The 19,960-nt window shown below is 42.4% G+C and overlaps 1 protein-coding gene across 2 annotated transcripts in view; it reads left to right on the plus strand.

The window, feature by feature from the left end:
- Positions 1-19,960, plus strand: part of LOC144114562 (ras-specific guanine nucleotide-releasing factor RalGPS1-like) — a 48,089-nt gene that overhangs the window by 4,035 nt on the left and 24,094 nt on the right. For both annotated transcript variants that reach the window (XM_077648382.1, XM_077648381.1), the window contains exons 5-8: positions 1,480-1,665; positions 4,186-4,362; positions 7,829-7,992; positions 14,462-14,608. In XM_077648382.1, the coding sequence (XP_077504508.1) occupies positions 1,480-1,665; positions 4,186-4,362; positions 7,829-7,992; positions 14,462-14,608 (674 nt within the window). The remainder of the gene's footprint in view (positions 1-1,479; positions 1,666-4,185; positions 4,363-7,828; positions 7,993-14,461; positions 14,609-19,960) is intronic.

Consider the following 19,960-nt stretch of genomic DNA (forward strand, 5'->3'; position numbering starts at 1 on the left):
TGGTAGGAGAATGAGAGCATAAGGCAGTAATTATTTTTGCATAACGGATATAGTCTACATCAACAAGTTTTTTTTTAATTTGAATAATAAAGGAATCAAAGAATCTTGCTGAGTGGTTTAAAAATAATTGTGCACTATTTTTTATTCCCGCTAATTGCCATGAGGCATTTGTGGTGGCAAACAAATGCAAAAATAAAAAGCTATATACCTGTTATATGGATGCTGATTGCTATGAACTAGGTCTAGAAACAATGCTGAAGCATGGTCCTGCTTGCTGGGCACAGCTGAGTTGAATTGATCATAGTGCTGGCCTTATGTGCTTGATGACCATACTAATTGTACCACTGTAATGTAAACATCATCGTCAGTCTTTGCGCTTGTAGAACTAAGAAAATAATGTCTGCAGAGCCTCTTAGCTCATTGGAACTCGGTGTTGGGGGCCCTCACGTGGAATATAAATATTACGGATCTTTCCAGTGAACCGTTGGTTCATTATTTGGAACCCCGTTTGAGAACACCATGTTATAAAAAAATATTTGAGTCTCAAAGAGTTTATCACAAGAATGTTTTTAATCTGAATTTGGGGGTAGGCCGCCGCGGTGGCTCAGTGGTTATGGTGCTCAGCTGCTGACCCGAAAGACACCGATTGAGGCGAAATGCTAGAGGCCCGTGTACTATGCGATGGCAGTGCATGTTAAAGAACCCCAGGTGGTCGAAATTTCCGGAGTCCTTCACTACGGCGTCCCTCATAGCCTGAGTCACTTTGGGACGTTAAGCCCTCATCAACCATAAACCATGAATTTGTGTGCTGCTGCTCAGTCTGTCATGATTGCTACTTGCTGGTACTATTTAGCGTTCTTGCCTGTTTGCTGAGAGGCTGGCTTTCTGAAGCAGCACTTCTACATTGCATTGTTTTTTCAAAACATGCACATTCACTATTGTGTAGGCAATGTTCAGTGCCTATCTGAACTAATGAATGATACCAATAAAGGTGTAGGTGCTTGTTTAATAAGATACTCCTCTGCCTAAATGAAAAATTAGCAACTTTGGCACAAACCCTGGTTAGCATTGTGCGAACACTTGCGAGTGTAGCCACAAACCTTGCACAGTGTCTTCATGTAACATGTTTGTTTGTGTTGGAGAGAACCTTTTCTCTGAAAGCAGCTGCAAATATACCTGCTGCAGTGGCTCAGAGTGCTCAGCTACTGAGCTGGAGGACCCGGGTTTAGTCCTGGCCTCAGCAGCCGCATTTTGATGGAGGTGAAGTGCAAAAGGCGCCCGTGTGCTATGTAATTTCAGCGTGTTAAAGAATCCCAGGTGATCTGAATTATTCTGGAGCCTTCCACACGGCATCCCTCATAGCCCATGTGTTGCTTTGGGACATTAAACCCCACAATTCACAATTTGCAACTGGACATATTCCACAGCCTTTTGCTCTGGTGTAGTGCTCGCTGACAAAAGACTGGCATCTGATCGCAGGTCAGCCTGTGGGTGGTGCAGTCGGTGCTGTGCGAACGGTTGGTGGGGCGACGGGCGGAGCTGCTGGGCCACTTTGTGCGGCTGGCCCAGCAGTTGCAGCAGATTGGAAACCTTCACGGCGCATGTGCTATTGTTTCGGCTCTGCAGAGTGCTCCTCTCTTTCGGCTTACCAAGACATGGGCACAGGTAGTGCACAATCCAGCTCGCCCTTCTCCTTTTGCTTTGGTCACCAACTACATCTGTTATCTACTGCATTGTGCTTATAAATCTGTATGCTGCCTGCTTTTGGCAAAGCCAGGTCTTTCTAATGTTACACCTCTGCTATGTGCAAATCAAAGTGCCATGCTTTTTTAGTTGCTTATAAATCTGTATGCTGCCTGCTTTTGGCAAAGCCAGGTCTTTCTAATGTTACACCTCTGCTATGTGCAAATCAAAGTGCCATGCTTTTTTAGTTGCTTATAAATCTGTATGCTGCCTGCTTTTGGCAAAGCCAGGTCTTTCTAATGTTACACCTCTGCTGTGTGCAAATCAAAGTGCCATGCTTTTTTAGTTTGTTCTTGCATACTAGTAGATTCAAAAGTAAACAGAGTAAAATGATCTTCTCCAATTGTTTGATGCATGGCATAATGAAGATACAGAGGCATCAGCATGTTAGTGCACAATTCTTGCACATAAAACACTGAAACATATGCACACACACTACTCCTGCTAAAATCTAGAAGGTATTTTGTCAGGGATGCAGCAAGGTTCCACCTACTTTTGATAGCTTGTACAACCTTTGTCAAAAGTATACAATAATACAGTGCATTGGGCTTACTTCTCTGCTTTGTTGTGTGGTGCATATTACATTGTCAGCATTTTGAATGTCTCGAAGGCAAGACGAACTCTTGTCCTTGCATCTTCAAGGCTTAGGACTTCAGCAGCACTAGAGGTTCCACTAGAGTGTTCAGAAGCAAACCTGTTAGGCCACATATTTTTTACAAAGGCTGTACACCTTGGTGTAACAATGGACAAATAATGGTTGTTTTACTCTTCTGTCATGTTTTGGTAAAGCAGTCAGGAAAGCATGCATGCATATACCAGTATCAAGAGGTTATGTTTGCACATACTGGCTGGTGGTGGACTAATTACTTAAATGGGATGAATTAAGTTGCAGAGCCGTTTAACAGAATCTTGCAGTGATGCAAACTAATCCATCTCTTGTCATCAAGAGTATGAAATCATTCTGGTACAATTTTGTTGTGCAGGTTCGATTGGCTACAATCTGCAGTTGCAGCTATATTTATACGGAACATGCTTTGGCAATCGGCACTCCTCTCATCACCTAGCTAACAAAAATTAGGAGGTACTTATTTCATATGCTAGCAAATTCCTCTGGTGCTCTCACTTACGACTTCAAGAAGCCTTCATACTTTCTGCATGGAACATGTGAGAACAGTTGAAATGCTGAAGGTTGCTCTGTATTATTTTGGCCACACCTGTACTTACATGTTGAGAAAAAAACAAATAAGGAAAGCTGGCTGTTACATTGTTAAATTTATGTAGCTCTCTACTGTACGTAAATGAGTAATTTACTAAACTGAAACCGACTGCAATGCTGAAGCCTTATGCATTGTATAATTGTGAACTGAAGCAAATGATCACATAATCTGTTCTTTGTAGCCATGACAGCAAATAAAAAAAAAGTTGCAGAATATAAAGTCAGAAAATAATAGAAAGAAGAGGATAACCTTTCTTGTGTGCTTAAAATTAGTGCAGATTTACTAGTGTTGTTGCCTTGTGCTATCATCATGGCTCTGTGTCATTTGTACTTATACTAGCTGCCGCGGTGGCTCAGTGGTTATGGTGCTCGGCTGCTGACCCAAGAAACGCAGATTCAGTTCCGGCTGCGGTGGTTGCATTTCGATGAAGGCAAATTGCTAGAGGCCAGTGTATGTCAGTGCATGTTAAAGAACCCCAGGTGGTCGAAATTATCCAGAAACTTCCACTACGGCGTCCCTCATATCCTGAGTCGCTTCGGGATGTTAAACCCCATAACCCATATGCTTATACTTTTGCATTTACAGTTGGCTTGCGCAAATTCAGAATCCTCATAGGACAGCACCACCCCATACCCTACCCACTGATCACATAGGTACATTCCAAAGTATTTGGACTGATACAGACTCACTGCCCATATAAAACATGCTCCCCAGGTTCGAAAACCTGGAAATGGGGCAGAAACCCACCAGTAACACATTGCAGGGACTACTACCACACTGTTTGGGTTTGAGTGCGCTACCACAAACCTCCCCTCATACCTCACAAAACCTTTGCTTTGTGAGAGGAATGGTTGGTCAACTCCAATGCCAAAGAACAGTGGTAGCTGGCAAAGCGAGCAGAGACAACCCTGCACATCATTCCACTAGTCTTAGACTAGGGGCACAGATTTTGGAGCGTGCATTACATGTTAGTGCCAATCCAAAAATCATAATGATCTGTTCCTCTTCCAGCAGGCCATGCTCTCATAACATTGGTTGGCATAGTTTGATGATGAATCACTGAAGAATAAAAAAAGGGGGGGGGTGTCTGTGAAGATGGTTATTTGAATGGTCCAGATTAGAGCAGGTTGTACTCTTCATAATTATATAATGCTTGAGGTCAGACAGCGTTTTGACCAAGTAGTTGTAATTGCAGTGTGGTCTATTTTTCATGGCTATTGTGTAGGTGGCCCGCCGTGAGCGTCAGCTGCTGCAGCGCTTGGCTGCTCTCTTCTCGGAAGAAGACAACTTTGGGTCGCAGCGGAGTCGGCTACGGAGTGCTTTGGCTCGTGGCAGTCCCTTTGTGCCACATCTGGGACCCTACTTGCGAGACTTGCTTCATATGGAACTCTGTGCTCCTCAGGTAGCTGCTTCATCTGTTTTGTACTTGAAGGCTGCACCTCATGTCATACAGAAAGGGCTCCTTGCTAGACCCTTTGCATTGCACTGTGTGTTGTACTTTCTGCAGTGCTGTTGCAATGCAGAGTGCTTGCTGCGACATGATTTTGAAACCACGGTCAGATGCCAACCATCTGTCAGTAATGGCAGAGTTGATTCATTGTTATTCAGGCAACAAGTGCACTAGCTAGTCAGTTTGAACAACTAAAATTACAGAGATCTTCAGTATTTTTGGCTTATTAAACTGACAGCAGCTAGCTCATTGTAAAGCAATTAAGCAAGTAATTTGATATTAACTTCCTCCACTCTATTGAAACCTTAGTGCTGCACTACCAAGTTCAGTTTATTCAAAAATGAACCATGGGCATTGTGTGTATGAGTAACTACCAGCCCAAATGCAGCGGGCTTTTTTTAAAGAAATAGACACATCAAAATTTCAGGTTTTGATTTTTTTTTACTGGTAACAGTGTGTGGGATTTAAGGAATGGTAGAACTTCGGGAGATAGTGTTCAGTGAGCTTAAATCATTTATTAAAGCACTTCTTTATTGCCCTCACTTTTGATTTCTGTTTTGCAGGCTGTGAAGTAAACAAAGCACCCACAGAACCACCAGAAGTCGTGTGCAATCACAAAATAATGATGCATTCGCTGCTGTGTCCTGTGCTGCAAAGAACATGGCTATGGATGTAGTTCTGGCGTTGTCATCCTTGCCTGCTCACTCCCGGTGTAGAGAATCAGCACTGGAGTTATCTGCACTCATCAGTGAGCTGTAACTCGCAGCCTAGTGAGCAGGGAGAAAAAAAACCTTTGCTTTGAATCCACAGCACGTCTCCTAGCAAGTCTCAATGTATGAACGTCTGCGCTTTGTCGAAGCCACACTCAGTGCGCCACTGCATGATGAAGCCAACACAGCCAAGTAGGCAGCACCAAAACAAGGAATGCTATCAGTCAGGCGCGTGTCTCTGTGTTCAAAATGCAGTTAGACTTTTGCTAGAACCCAAATGATTGTTGGCGATATTTTTTGCTTGTGCGGTAGAAAATTTGCAGTGCCGCCTGGGCAGCTTGTGGTTTGTGGTTTCTATAGGTGATGCAGAACATTACCATACAACAGTGAGGTGCCTTGTTGAGTGCGCCAACTACTGCGCACATACCTGTTCTCTGGCATTTGCTTGCTGCTGTGGCAGATGTCCTGGACATCTATAGGCATACATTCACAATGGAGCTCGTACAGACAAGTCCAAAGCTCACACGGTTGACGCATTCATACACACACACACATTCACGTGCACACACTCACACACACACAAAGGCCTGTTGAGGCACACAGAAAGACCAGAAAAACCGCTGACAGGGCTTCAGCGCTCTTAGATCATACTAGTTGTGAAAATCACAATGAGGCCCATGTACTTGGTAGGTTTGTAGATTAGCAGATGGCAACACTACTTGCGGCTTTCAGATGTACTGCTTCACGCTGTTGAAAACAGTCGGTAGTGCTCTTAGCAGCTTACTCTTGTGCCCATAGGCGGCGCTGTCATCTACTCCAGAAATTGGCCGTTGGTTGGGGTCAGATTTTGATTTGGAATTTCGTAACTGGTAGGACTAAAATTCTGTGGCATGGCTTGCGTAATGATGTGATTATTCCTTGCCTACCAGGAGCCTAGCACGGAATTGCATTCAGAGATCTATATCTACCTCACGCTGCTGTTGATATTGGCAGGTCCAGCGTGATGGGTCTGTTGACTGTACTTCAAAATTTTAACATAATTTCAGAATATCTTTTACACCTTAGGTGCAGCTGATACATGGTGGAAGTAATGTTTGCATATCAAGGGAGTGTGCATACTACAGGCTTAGCAGAGCGCATAAATTTGGTGTCCCATTTAACCCTTTATAAAGTGCAAGCTGTATGCATGTCTCATATGCATAAAAATGGTAAAATTACTGTTTGAATTACTCTAGAATTTTAATGAGATCACTTTGAGGCCATTTCGTCCATTGGTTTTGTAGAAAAAAAGGGATACTTCACATTTGTGCCTGCAACTGCTTACTAAGACCTAATATGTGGCACATGTTCATACCTCAGTCTTTTTGTTGCAAAAGAAAACTTGCATTAGTGTTGAAAATTGTTTAAATAAGTATTGTGAGATAGTTGACTGGAAGAAAAGGCTCAAAAGCTCAACAAATATTGAAAATTTATCTTTCCCGCCAAACTGGGCTGCGTCGAACTGCACTCCCGCGCTTGTAAAAACACTTAAGAACACCATGGAGGCATATTAGTTAAAGATAAAAACACGCTGATTGGTTTGGTTGATAGTTCAGTAGCATTTAGCATGCAAATATGCAGTCCGTAGGTGCATTGTTGGCCATTTTTCGGCACTTAAAGCAAGTGGGACCACGTGTGTCCCGCTATCCTTTTTTAAAAAGGGTCAAAACGAATGTGATGGGACCTTGTAAATCTGTTCAGTTGATCTGAGGTTTAGCTCAACAGAAGTACCTAAAATATTAGGTTTTGTAAGACCATCTAGGTAGCACTAGTAAACTAGTAATCAGACAGTATGCATGAGGTGGAGTTTGCAAGGAAACATTTATGAAACACTGAATAGCAGCTGCAGTCAACCGTCCAGTTGTTTTGATGGGCCGTAGCCTTTTTTTGCGGGGGATAGTTGTTCTTTGATCACATAGAAAGACGTGTCTAACATTTGTGAAGGTTTGCTCACAACCCACATGTTGCTGAAAAAAATTATTGTGCTCAAAGAGCAAAATGTTTTATTATATGTTATATGATGGTTTATGGGGGTTTAACATCCCAAAGCGACTCGGGCTATGAGGGACCGCATAGTGAAGGTCTCCGGGAATTTCGACCACCTGGAGTTCTTTAACGTGCACTGACATCGCACAGTATACGGGCCTCTAGAATTTCGCCTCCATCGAAATTCCACCGCCGTGGCTGGGATTGAATCCGCATCTTTTGGGTCAGGAGTCCAGCACCGTAACCGCTGAGCCACCGCGGCGGTACATGTTATATGAAAGGCCACCTAAAGGTTATATCTACTCTTGCCAGGCTGAAGAAATGTTTGCACATACAAATGCATTGAGCTGTGCTCTTCTTTTTGTATAGCCGATTCAATCACTTAGTTGCAGTGTCTTTCCTGATGTAAATGCAACCACTGACACAAACCAATCAGCTGCTTGATGCTGTCAGATGTTAGTCAGTGGAGCATAACAAGAGTTTGTGTTTGCCAGTGTGCACAGTTTACTGGTTCATGTTAACCAGTCCTTTTTGCATACTGTCTATAGGAAACTAAATAAAGGTCCCTGCACTGTTAAGCTTACAGTTTGCCACAGAGGGAGTTTGCCAAAGCGTTCAAGCGTCGAGTGGTTTAGACACAGGGCTTGTTTTAGATGGGCGCCTGTGCACATTTCTGCTTTCAGAGTGATCGAGGAGCAGCAAATGTGTCCCTGGTGGGCTGCCTAGGCACCCTGCAGAGCTCCTGCCAGCGTCTCACTCTGATCCCTAATGCAAGCCTCCAGGCACAACTCGTGCAGCCTTTCTATCTCGAGGAATTGCAAAAATTTCTTCAGGAGGATGCATACCGGTATGTGCTCTTCCCTCATGATTTCTTTTATTCATCCTTTCAAGATAGCAGTTCTCCTGCAACCAAATCTAAAATAGTGGCTACTGGGGTCTTACAGGGTGGGTTTTGGTGTTTGGTCAGCAGTTTAGATTTCTTGATGTCTGGCCTGTCCTGCAAAGGCTGCTTTGTCTTATTTAAGGCACACATCCCTCTTTACAGTCCTGGCCCACTGTCATATAATATGAAGCAACTTTGTACTGGTGCAGGTGTGCAGGCTCCTAATTTTTCTAATTCATTTAACTCTTTCTTTACCATGGGCAAAATGACCGTTTTTGATAGCTCTCAGACAATATTTTCCTGCAAAATACCTATGTGAGGTGTAAAAAAGTGCAATAGGTATGCATGAAAATGATAGCAATTGAATGTGCTTTCTGAAGACATTTATTTCAACACAAATACTTGGCATCAATAACGCAAAAAAAATTGGCACACACAAAAAGTTCAAGAGTAAGAAAAAAAATTGTATTTACAAAGCAGTATCTTGGAGAAAAAAATATTAAAAACATTGTTTAAAATTTGTTTATGAACTAAGCACTAAAAATTTGAAATTATAACTTAAACTTTTTGACCTAGAAATTTTTTCTGCAACTACATGAAAAAAGGCTGTTTTCAGACTGTCCTTGTTATAAAATTTTACACAGAGCAAAAAACGTTTGACATAAAATGTAGTGTATCAAACATAGCTTGATAAATGTGCTTTTCGACATTAACAGTTTGAGCGTATAATGTTTTTTGGAGCAGCCGAAAAAAATTGCAGAAACTCAAAAAGTGATTCGCCATATGTTTTTTGATGATGTACTCACGTGAAAATAAAAAGTTGGTACAATGAAATCTTGCTATAGCGAATGGCTAAAAAAATTTGAAATAGTTCAATATAGCTGAAATTCTTAAAACTCACGCTGGAAAGTAAAATTTAATCAGTGAAAGAACTTCAACTGGGAGAGACCTTTTCCGCAGCTTTAGCGCTGTTTCAAAGCCGCTCGTGGCGATTCTGGAGGCCGTAGAAAAACCGAGCAGAAAACATCAGTTAGGTTGGTTTCCCCGCAAAGCACCACAGCATGCAGCTGTCGCAGGTCAAATGCCAGCTTGGGTGGCTTCCTCAAATTACAACGGTGTCACTTAAAAAATCGGATGTGAGGATGAAAGCTTTTGGCTGTTTTCAGCCCTTGCGCTCTGTGACAGTCAATGGGTGTAGAGGATGCTGCTGGAGAGCTACAACAACCGACCATAGCACTGGTTTTGAGGCACTATTAATGGGTGGGAGAGGCGCAAATGGGTTCCGACGACCTGCCTACCAGCTGTTCTCGCTGCTATATCTTCTGTGGTGCTGTTGGAAAATGCAAGGTAAAGCGTGAACTGGGGTGCGAGCACACTTGCTGCACCACCACTAGTCACTCATGTAGTGAGGAAAAGCCTGTCGCCTGCCGTCCGAACGGGCACTGCTTGCCGCTTGGCAGTTCAATATATCTGTTTTATGGCAAACCGCATTCGATGTATAATGTAATAAATGCATGTATTTGTTGAAAATATTTAGGAACAGTCTTATATAGCCAATAATTCGTAATATTAGTGTTCGTTATAATGAGGGTTGACGGTGATTTGCTTGAAGATTCTTTACAATGCTTCGGTTTACAAGAAACTATTTCGGAAAACATTTCGGACGATTTAGGACCAATCGGAACAGATCCACAGCTTTCGTGGACAGCTTTTTGCTTTTATGGAGCATCAGTCCGAGGTCGGGCCCCTGATATCTGCTGGGCCTGAAGTAGAATCTTTTTTGGGCAGATGGAAGTAAATGTTGCCCATGTGATGATGAGACACTACAGAAACCAGAAATATCATTCATGACATCAGTGCAATGCTTAAACTGTCTCCAGGAACAAGAAGTAGAAAATGAACCTTATGGGTGGACGTTTCGTGCTGAGGTTGCGCAGTTTCTTTGTCGGAATCAAAATCCGATGATGCAATATCATCTTTAGAGTCACTGCTGCTTGATGCATCGAAAAAATCTGCTGCAGATGCAGCAGAATCACGCAAAGCGGGATTTTTCCAAGCACATGCTGTCCCTGCGGCTGACGCTGTCCTACAAGTGCACTACGCCAAAACCTCAACTTTAAGGGCGTCTCAAAAGCTGCCATCTTGCGGGAAAATACAAACTATGCAAGAAGCTAAAGTAGGATGTCTAAACAACCCACTCGACCACACAGCAACTCCTTGATAGCCCCAGTAGCACTGAAATCATGCTTCGAATCCGTCGATCACCGGTGATGATGCATAGTGGCGTGGTAACGAAAGAATTAAAGTGGGTAGACTTAAGTACTACTTCTATCGTTTGTGTTCCATATTTTTCACTACAAAGTAGGAAACACTCCTACTTGATAGCGCCTTGGTATATGTTGTTTCGTACTGATGTGCTCTGTATTCATTTAGCAGGCCCCTCCCCTCTTTTGTTTTCTATGACAGATACCATGTGAAGACATGGTTCATTGTGGGCAGAAGCAGTATGTTTTTGCAAAATCCAAGCAGCTGTGAACTGCCCTTCAGCAAAGCTACCATTTCTTTGTCTCGGGGATTTTTCCTTCAGTGCGATATCAGTGCATGTTAAAGAACCCCAGGTGGTCGAAATTTCCGTAGCCCTTCACTACGGCGTCTCTCATAGCCTGAGTGAGTCGCTTTGGGACGTTAAACCCCCCTAAAATAAACTAAACTTGTTGAGCACTTAATTGCAAAATTGGCTAGAAAACAATGTTGTCTGCAATGCCAGGTGTGTTTGAGTAAAAAATGCTGTATGATAAATTAATGTAATGAAAAGAAGCAGTTGTGTTCGAAAACAAAGCCTATGTCTAACCTGTCTTCTTGGCTGGGGTACCATAAGTGCGTAATATTATCTGGCTGCAAAGATAAGTGTTAGTCAAGCGGTATATTTTCTGTTCAGACTAATACACAGAAGCACTTGTGGTGCAATAACATTTCTTTACATGGTAATGATAACAGCATTCTAATAAATAGGTAGTGACTGCTCATCTGCACTTGATGCATTTTTTAAAATCTTTATTCACCAGGGAACACGATTGCTACTAGTATTCGTTCTGTAAATGAACCTAACTGCCCATATATGGAACACATTAGTATCATATCCAGTGGTATTTAACTTCTCATTACTAATCTAAAATAATCAATTTCTTCAGGCATAGAGAATCTTAAAAAGTACTCTTGCTGTTTCCATTCAGATTCTGTGCCATGTTGTTCAGCAATTTTTACTCTCCAGGCAGCTACAAGCTGCCTGGAAGGTTGCTAAGATAATTCCTGCACATAAAATGGGTCTAGGCAACAATCACCTGATAGTTAAAGGACTATAGACACTAAATTTTGCTTGTGTGTTTTCTTATTTCAAATGATGCATTAGGCATGAATATACATGAATCACTCTGTGATATTGGCGTGTGACCGCTATATAAGTAATTTATAATTGAGTTCCTTCTTGACGCTGTTTTGGTTTCGGCTTCATCAACAGAACAATGGCTCTGACGTGTAGTTCACCTTTAGGTCACGTGAGGCATGAAAAAAATGGCAATAAACTGTTAATGCATCATTTATTGTCATCCCAGCTCTTGAAGCAGGCTGGTTTAAGTGTTGTAAGGAATTAAAGCTACGTATCAGCATTTATATTGCAGCTTTTTCGTCCATGGAGTCCAGTACAGTAGAATCTCAGTTACAAAATCACGGACGATACGAATTTCGGCACGATATGAATTTTGAAAGTTCCCCGGCTGAAGGGGAACCCTAGTCATTGAAAAGAGTTTTATTAATAAAGTCACGATGATGCAATCTTCAGGGGACATGTATTTTTGTGTGCTGATTCTAAATATGTCATTTAATTTCATGTGAAACAAGTTCTTGTGCACTTATGCAATATGTTATGCAAGTCTTTTGGAGAGAGCATTTCAGAATGTTTGCTGCAGGAAACTTCCATAAACTTATCCCACTGGCTTGTCTTTGACATCAATGAATGCAATAAGCGTAAAATTATCATCCTACCTATCATAGAAGTTGAGTTATAAAGTTTTGAATTCTCCACTGCATAAATGAGAAGAAAAGTTTGTGCCCCTGTTTCTGGAGTGGAAACATAAAAACCCTATAACTCAAGCTCTGTGATAGGCAGGATGATAATTTTACCCTTATTACATTCCTTGATATCACGAAAAAGTAATGCCATGCATGTAAGCAAGTTTGTTGGAGCAAAATGTTTTGAAAGCTCTCTCCAAAAACTTTCATAACACATTCCATAAGCACACAAGGACTTGTTTTACATGAAATTAAATGACATATTTAGTATCAGCACACTGAAATACCTGCATATCCCCTCAATATTGCATAACTGTGACTTCCTGAATAATGTTTTTTTTAAAGACTAGGCTCCCACCCCAAGTGTGGTGCATACAATGTGCAGAAATTTGGATGTTCTCAACACTCTCCCACGCTACTACAGATGGTAAGAACACAGGAACCAAGATCGCACCCACCAGCACCTAGCGCTCTCCTCGCTAGTTGTTCAGTGCACACCGCGAGTGCCAAGCGCTGGCTCGCGGTGCACACATTGCCTATGCCGCAATCGCCAGTCGCTCAGTATGCACCGCGCACCGAGTGATGTACCACTGCCTTAAATAGATCCCTTAAATCGGCTGGGAACAGATTTGCATGAATGCATTTCTCGTGCTTCAGCATGCGGGTTTTGCTTGTTTTTTGATGATACGAAATTTTTTGCGACCCTGTGAGATTTGGATCATTGAGATTCTACTGTAATGTATTATTTTCTGATTAACATGGTCTTATTAAAGGCTTCTCATGTGAAGCACAATGACTTGAATAACTGATCTACATTTGGCATGGACACTAACCTGCCAACTAGTTGCAGCTGTCTTGATTTTGCCCAGTCTGATTGTGTAGCTTATTAACAGGGGCCATTGGAAGAGGCTTGAGTACTTTTTTATGGGCTCTAGAGCTTACCAACTGAACTGTCATATACAAGGGTACTAAGTCATGGCAACATGCCAGCGTGGACACTATTGAGGGCCCAACAGGAATGTTATAATATGTCGTTGGCACAGCAAACCCAGCGCTTGCTGTGGGCACTACAAGATGATGTTACGGATTTACAAATATGAAAGCTGGTGCAAGTCATTTTGGGCATCACTCCTTTATCAAAATAGCTAAACCGGTACCAGGGCAGGTCACTCAGAGCTTCTGGAAGTACCGTATTTACTCGCATAATGAACCCACTTTCCACTTCTGTCATTGAGAATTTACTTTTTCTTTAACCTCACATAAAAAATGCATGTCTGACCTACAAGGTCAATGTTCAGCATGTTTACTTTATCTCGTTGCGAATGACCGGTGCCATTGATTATCACAAAATCGTCAGATCGTGCTGTGATACAGCAAACACCTTTTGAAGTGAATGATTCTAAAAACGGACAACAAGAACGCGGGTTATGCAGGGACACAACTTGTCGACCGCACACTTCTGTTGATAATGGACGGACAGAGAGACAGGCGGGCGGGGGGGTGGACAGAGACAGACAGGTGGACGGGTAGGTGGATGGACGGTTGGACGTACAGGCTGACGTATGATATGAAATTTTGACTTACAAAAAATTCTGTTGAAACTTTTATTTTTCCTGCCTAATGAACCCTTCCCACAAATTGATGTCAACTTTTCTATAAAAAAAGTGGGCTCATAATGTTAGTAAATACGCTATTAGATGAATGCCATTAGCTAGCATGGAAAAGCAGCATGTGTTGGTAGGCCCTATGTGAGGTACTCAGTGACACAGTTCAGATTAACTGTGCTTGTACCACTTATAATTTCTAGGTCAGATTACTTGACAGTGTTGATCTGGATGAAATCTGCTCTTTTATTCACTGTTGGCAGTGACTGATTGATCAATTGGTGTGTGAGGCGGTTGTTTGCTTTGGAGGTAAATCATTGACTTTGTACAAGAAACAGGTACTTCTTTAGGGTCCCTGTAGGCTTGTGAGGGATTATTGTGTTTGTTTGATGTGGTTGACTAAAAATGAAACACCAAATGGCTCCTTTATCCATCACTTAATTAGGCACATAATTTTCGTGACAGAGCTGTCCATTTCACTAAGCGGAAGGCTGTGGTTAGTGAAGTGGCTCCTTGCACTTTTAACTGGCAGAAATGCATCGCGCTGAAGCAAGTAAATGAGGGTTATTGAATCAATAAAGTGTGAATACTATTTTCAGGGAGGCCTTATTGGCTGGTGCTGCACATTTAGGTGGTGTGGGAATGTATCTTCACAGCCACGCCCATGTACCGAACCAGTTATTTGCCACTTTCGGCTATTCATTTGGCTTTTGCCATTTTTGATGTTTAAAATGCCTAACCTAGAATTTTTTTTCGTCCAGAGAGTCCCTCCGCTTGGAGCCCCTGGGACGACAGGCAAGCTTGACGCTGTTGGCACCTCCTTCAGAGCCCAGTCCTACTTCAGGCAGTACCAACAGGCCACCCCGTTTCACTCCTGGGCATAGAAAAGCCCGCAGTTTAGGCACAAAGTATGTGGCTTTTTACGGATTTACATCACTCTTGTAGCACCTCAGTACCTCTCTGTGGGCACGCTAGACATGTAAAATATATCTGTTATGCTTCTGTGTTCTTTGAAAGACAGATGCCAACATCTTAATGTGAATTATACATAGGGCTTGGCGTTTTAAAAATTCATGATTTCTCTCAAGTTCCGTCTCCAACGAAATTTTTTTTTTTTTTTTTACGAGTTACATTTTCACATGAAGGTTCAGCAGTGTATCATTGCTTAGCAGTTTTATCCCTTCTTTTCAGTGAATATCTAATGTGCTAATTATTAACATCAATAGTTTCAGTATGGTAAAAGCTAAATATTGTGGGCAAAAGTGTATGTTGCCCTTTATTTTTTGTGACCCGAAGCACATTTCATTGCCATAGCTTTACTTGAGTGGTACACTGTAAGAGCTTATGTGGATCACTGCTATAATTTAATTGCTTCACTGTGCCTGTAGTCTTCATAGGTCGTCAAATTATTGTGATGTGTAAGATGTTTTTCTCGCCCTATTTTTTTTTTTATGTGGACACTCCGAGGCTGGTTATCTCTGGTGCAAGAAGACTTTAGTCAAAGACGTACTCAGCCCGCACTCCCATTCCTTCCTTTCTTTTATTGTGCTATGTACCTGTAAAAGTGGCATTTGCTTGGGCAAAAGGCTGTTGCTTTTTTTTTGTTAGCTTGTGAAGCTGTTTGTACAAGTGCTGCCATGCATATTACCAACATGTGAGTGGAGCAGTGAAGTTGAAACTGCTACCAAGGACAGATAAGCTTACGAGCTTGCTTGCACTTCCCTTTTCTGTACTGCCTTTTCTTTTTTTCAGTTAAAACCAAAATTTTTGTAATGAATTCAGCATGTTGTTTTCATTTTTATTTGGTTGTAATTTAAAGTGCTAAACTTAAGTTGTAGCTACTGCTATGTAAAAGCTCATAAATTCGACCTCCGCTAATTCTGAAATCCGGATAATTCGAACTGCTGGCACGGTCTCGGCCAACGCCCATGTAAATCTGTGGCGTCGTACGCTGGCTAATTCGGGCGCTACGGGTCTCGGAGTGGTCAGTTAAAACGGGTGCGGCAAGTGATCGACCAAATAGACCTTTTTAAGTCGAATTCCATGCTGCAAAGTCGGTCATGCACCGCTGGCATGCGTGCAATGGCAGGTGTGATGACGAACGGATGGCCCCATCTGCACGAGCAAGCAGACCACATAGTTTCGGTTTCGCTTTTCTGAGCTTTGCGCTAGCCCGCATCAGCCAGCTAACTGAGCTCAGCTGCGCGCCGTTTCAGGTGGTGATTGGCGTGTTGCTGTAAGTGGCAGGTCTCTTATCCCATTTTTTTTTCTCATTGTTTCGGTGCCGCTGATATCATTTCCATCTGCATGGTTTGTCCGTTCTTCTGGTGCGCCAAAACTGCGCTCTAGTCACATGCCGTTCGCTGTTCATGCTGTGAAGCCCCCTCACGCACGACGCTGCCGCTTTTGAAGGGTGTGACGCAGTAGCGGTGGAGCTCCATTGCTACTGCATGGAGGATGGCGGGGGTCCTTTCCACTTTGGAGCCGTTCTGCTTCAACTCTCCTAACAGTATGCACTCAATAAAGTATTGATGGAAATCTCAAAAGAAACCAACGATTGCCCAGTATTCCCCAAATAAACTTACCATAATGCAAGCTGTTATTATTGTTAGCTCTTTCAGGGTCATTTGATAATTTGAGCATTTTTTCCAGTCACCTGAAGTTTGATTTACCAAGCTTTTACATATTAGTAGCCGCGTTCAGATGTTTGAAATTATTAAATAACAAATTGGATATCCTCCTAATCGATTAGCCGAATGACTGAAATAGTGCACATCCATAATTATTTGACACAAATCAAATATGCTGTCAATTTTTTGAATTGTTTTGGAATAATTGGCATGAAGTTCTAATAAGACACGTCATAGTTTTCTGTGATGACTGTTTCACCGGTTCACTCCGATGCTGTACAGCATGCTGCTGCAATTGGTCTGTGCGGGAAGGAGGTTTAAGCATCATGATACGGTCCATTTGTGTGGTGGCGTTCAAATGCCTATATGAGGCTTCTAAGATTGGGCAACGCAGCAGTGCTCAGGCAGGTTTATTAAAATATCCCTTGATGCCTGGTCTTGGAGACCAAGGCTCACACATAGCTCTCTCCCTTCTCATCTACAGAGATGTGGTCCTAGTTGATTCGCTCTCATCATTAGCAAATGGTAATTTTCCTGTTCATATGTCATGACGGCCATGGAGTTAGTATATTGACTTAGTACTATATTGCATACCCCTGAGTGAAGACCAGTGTTGCGCCCTTTGACATCTGTAGCTGTAACTCCATAACTTATAGCGGTGTATCACAGCACCACCTCTAGCACTTTGCTGTTTCGTATGATTACGTGCATGGATATTCGCTACAAAAGTAGTGAAAGTATTCGCTATAAAATTAGCAAATATTCATAAAAGTATTTGATTAATAGCTAATTCAGTTCTATCATCATTTATTCATATTCGGTTTCTAGCTACACTATTCATGTTTGATTTGGTGGCAAAGCTATACTGTTTATATTTGATTCAGTTTCGAAGAAACTCTATTTGTACACCCCTATAAATTAGACTTCTATGCATTCATCAGCTAGCTCCTTTGCTTACATTGAACCGCTGCTGTGGCTCAGTGGTTATGGTGCTTGGCTGGTGATCTGAAAGACGCAGTTTTGATCCCAGCTGCAGCGGTCTGATTTCAATGGAGGCGAAATGCTAGGGGCTTGCGTACTGTGTCAGTGCACATTAAAGAACCCCAGGTGGTTGAAATCGTCCGGAGCCCTCCACTATGGCATCCCCGATACAATAGCCTGAGTTTCCTTGAGGTGTTAAACCCCATAAAAACAAAAAAGAAACTTTGCTTACATAGAGATGAAACCTGAGTTTGCAAAGCTGGCAGGGATTCTCACCACTTTCGTAGACTTGAGATGCTGTTTGTAAAATTGACTAACAGGACAGTGTCTCTATGCCTATGTGTTGCTGTGTGCAGTCTCAAGCAGATGATGGATTTATTTTCGAGTGTCTAAACTGCTTATTTTCTCTTGTGTACAGTTTACAATTAAAGGTATTACACATTTTTTGCAACCCGTCAGATCACTGGAAACCTGCGCTGCTTTCTCAAGAGCCCAGCTAATTACCTTGGGAGGTTGATGCTATCCGTGATCTTACCAACTACTGACACGCAATCTGTGGCAGTGCCCATATCATTATGTTTAGATACACCTGTACTTTGCTGGCGACAAACTTTATAAAGGTCTCGTGAGAAATTTCTTTTGTGTTCCCGTCTGCAGGTGCACTGGCACTTACACAGTCACCTAAATTTTCATCTGGTGATATCATGTCAAGCTTGCAAAGATGTTTACAGGACCTTGAAGCAGCATCTTTGAGATGGTGCTCAATTCTAGCTGAACAAAAGCTCACTCTGTCATGACATCTCAACTCTTTCGCTAGCACAAAAAAAAAATGACCTTATTTTGAGTGTAGGGTCATTCCATGCCAAGCGTCCCAGACGTTGCGCTCGACCACCTCCAATTTGTTCAAAAAAATTTATGGAAACTTATCCTAATGTGCGTAATCAAAGCCTGAAATATTTTAGCCGAAAAAAATTTATTCTTGAGGCGACGGCAATTTGAATGTTTAGAAAAGGTGAGAAACCAGGCACTGCTCAATAATTAATAAAAAATTCGGATTTTTAGAAAACCGTTCGCAATTTTTTTCATTGACATTTGCACAGATTCTGACTTTCGATATAATTCAGAGCATGCAGCTTTATTAGGCATAAATATTTAAAAAAAAAACGAAAAAAAGTATGAAAATGTGCCTTTTTTGTCCCATTTTTTTCTTAAATACAGTCGCCGACCGATTTTTCGGTCTCGAAGGGACCCGAAAAATGGTCCGAATAATCAAACAGTCCGAAAAATCCGTGAAGTACAAAAAAATCATTTTATTGAGATGAAATCGGCTTAAAAATGTCACTGATTTTACCTTGCGGAAGATTTCTCTTGCTGGCGACGATTTGCACCTGTATTTGCGCCAAAGTTGTGCTTTCACTGAACACGTTAGACAGCAAGGTCACCGCATTTAGTTGGAATACTTCCCACGCTTCTTTGATGGACCCGGCGGGGCCATGTTGTCCACAACCCGAGTGTGCACCACACCGCTCGTCAAACACACGCAAAGACAAAGCACTTTTCGTTCATAGCGGCGGAACCGCTGGGCGCAATCACGAAACGGCGAACAGATGTAACTTCTTGAAGACTGAGCACCACTCGGTCGACACGGTCAGAGAAATACAAGTGACGAAACGGCGAATTGCGAACGTATGAGACCCGCCATGGTGGCTCAGTGGTTAGGGCGCTCAGCTACTGGTCCGGAGTACCCGGGTTGGAACCCAACCGCGCTGGCCGCGTTTCGATGGAGGCGAAACGCAAAGGCGCCCGTGTGCTGTGCGATGTCAGTGCATGTAAAAGATTCCCAGGTGGTCGAAATTATTCCGGAGCCCTTCATTACGGCACCTCTTTCTTCCTTTCTTTTCTCAGTCCCTCCTTTATTCCTTCCCGTTGAGATGTGAGATAGCTCCTGCACAATTCCCTTCCCCCAACAACCAATCTTTAACGTATGGGCGGTATGGGACAAGCGATAACTGCCCGCGACAACGTCGGCGACAAAAGCAAGTTGACGGCGATGACAATCCGGCTGCCATCGTGAAGTGTCAGAGAGCGCAGGGACCTCTACTGGCAGCAATGAGGTACCGAAAGTATGTCAAGTCAATCCAACTGCAATGTAAATCCACGTCAATCCAAGATGGCACCTTTTGCGCTGGCGAAAAGCCGATAAGATGGCCAATTCTGGCCCATAGGCGACTGAAATTAGTCCTAAAAATCGAACTTTCGGAATTTTGAAGTCCGAAATGCTGTTGCGAATATGTATGCGCTACTATGGGGTGACTGACGGTGCCTCATCGAGGTCCGATATGTCCTACAAATCCGAATTATTGGAGTCCAAATTACCTGTCGGCTACTGTATCATCTTGCTCTTGGAAATTCGGAAACAGCCGTTTTGTTTTTCTATATGTCTAGTACCTATAGCAAATGTTACAGGTGATGAAACTGCGTACATCAAAGTAAAAAATACTACAGTTGCAAAAAGTGCGTTTTGAGCCAAAAACACTCGTTAATTTCACCCTGAGGTGGTCCAAGTAAAAATACAAACAATAGTGGGTTACGTAGAACAGTTTATTGCCTTTCATTCCTACGATTTTTATTGAGGTAATTTTCGTTTAA

Source organism: Amblyomma americanum, chromosome 1, assembly GCF_052857255.1.
Source record: "Amblyomma americanum isolate KBUSLIRL-KWMA chromosome 1, ASM5285725v1, whole genome shotgun sequence".
NCBI classification, from domain to species: Eukaryota; Metazoa; Arthropoda; class Arachnida; order Ixodida; family Ixodidae; genus Amblyomma; species Amblyomma americanum.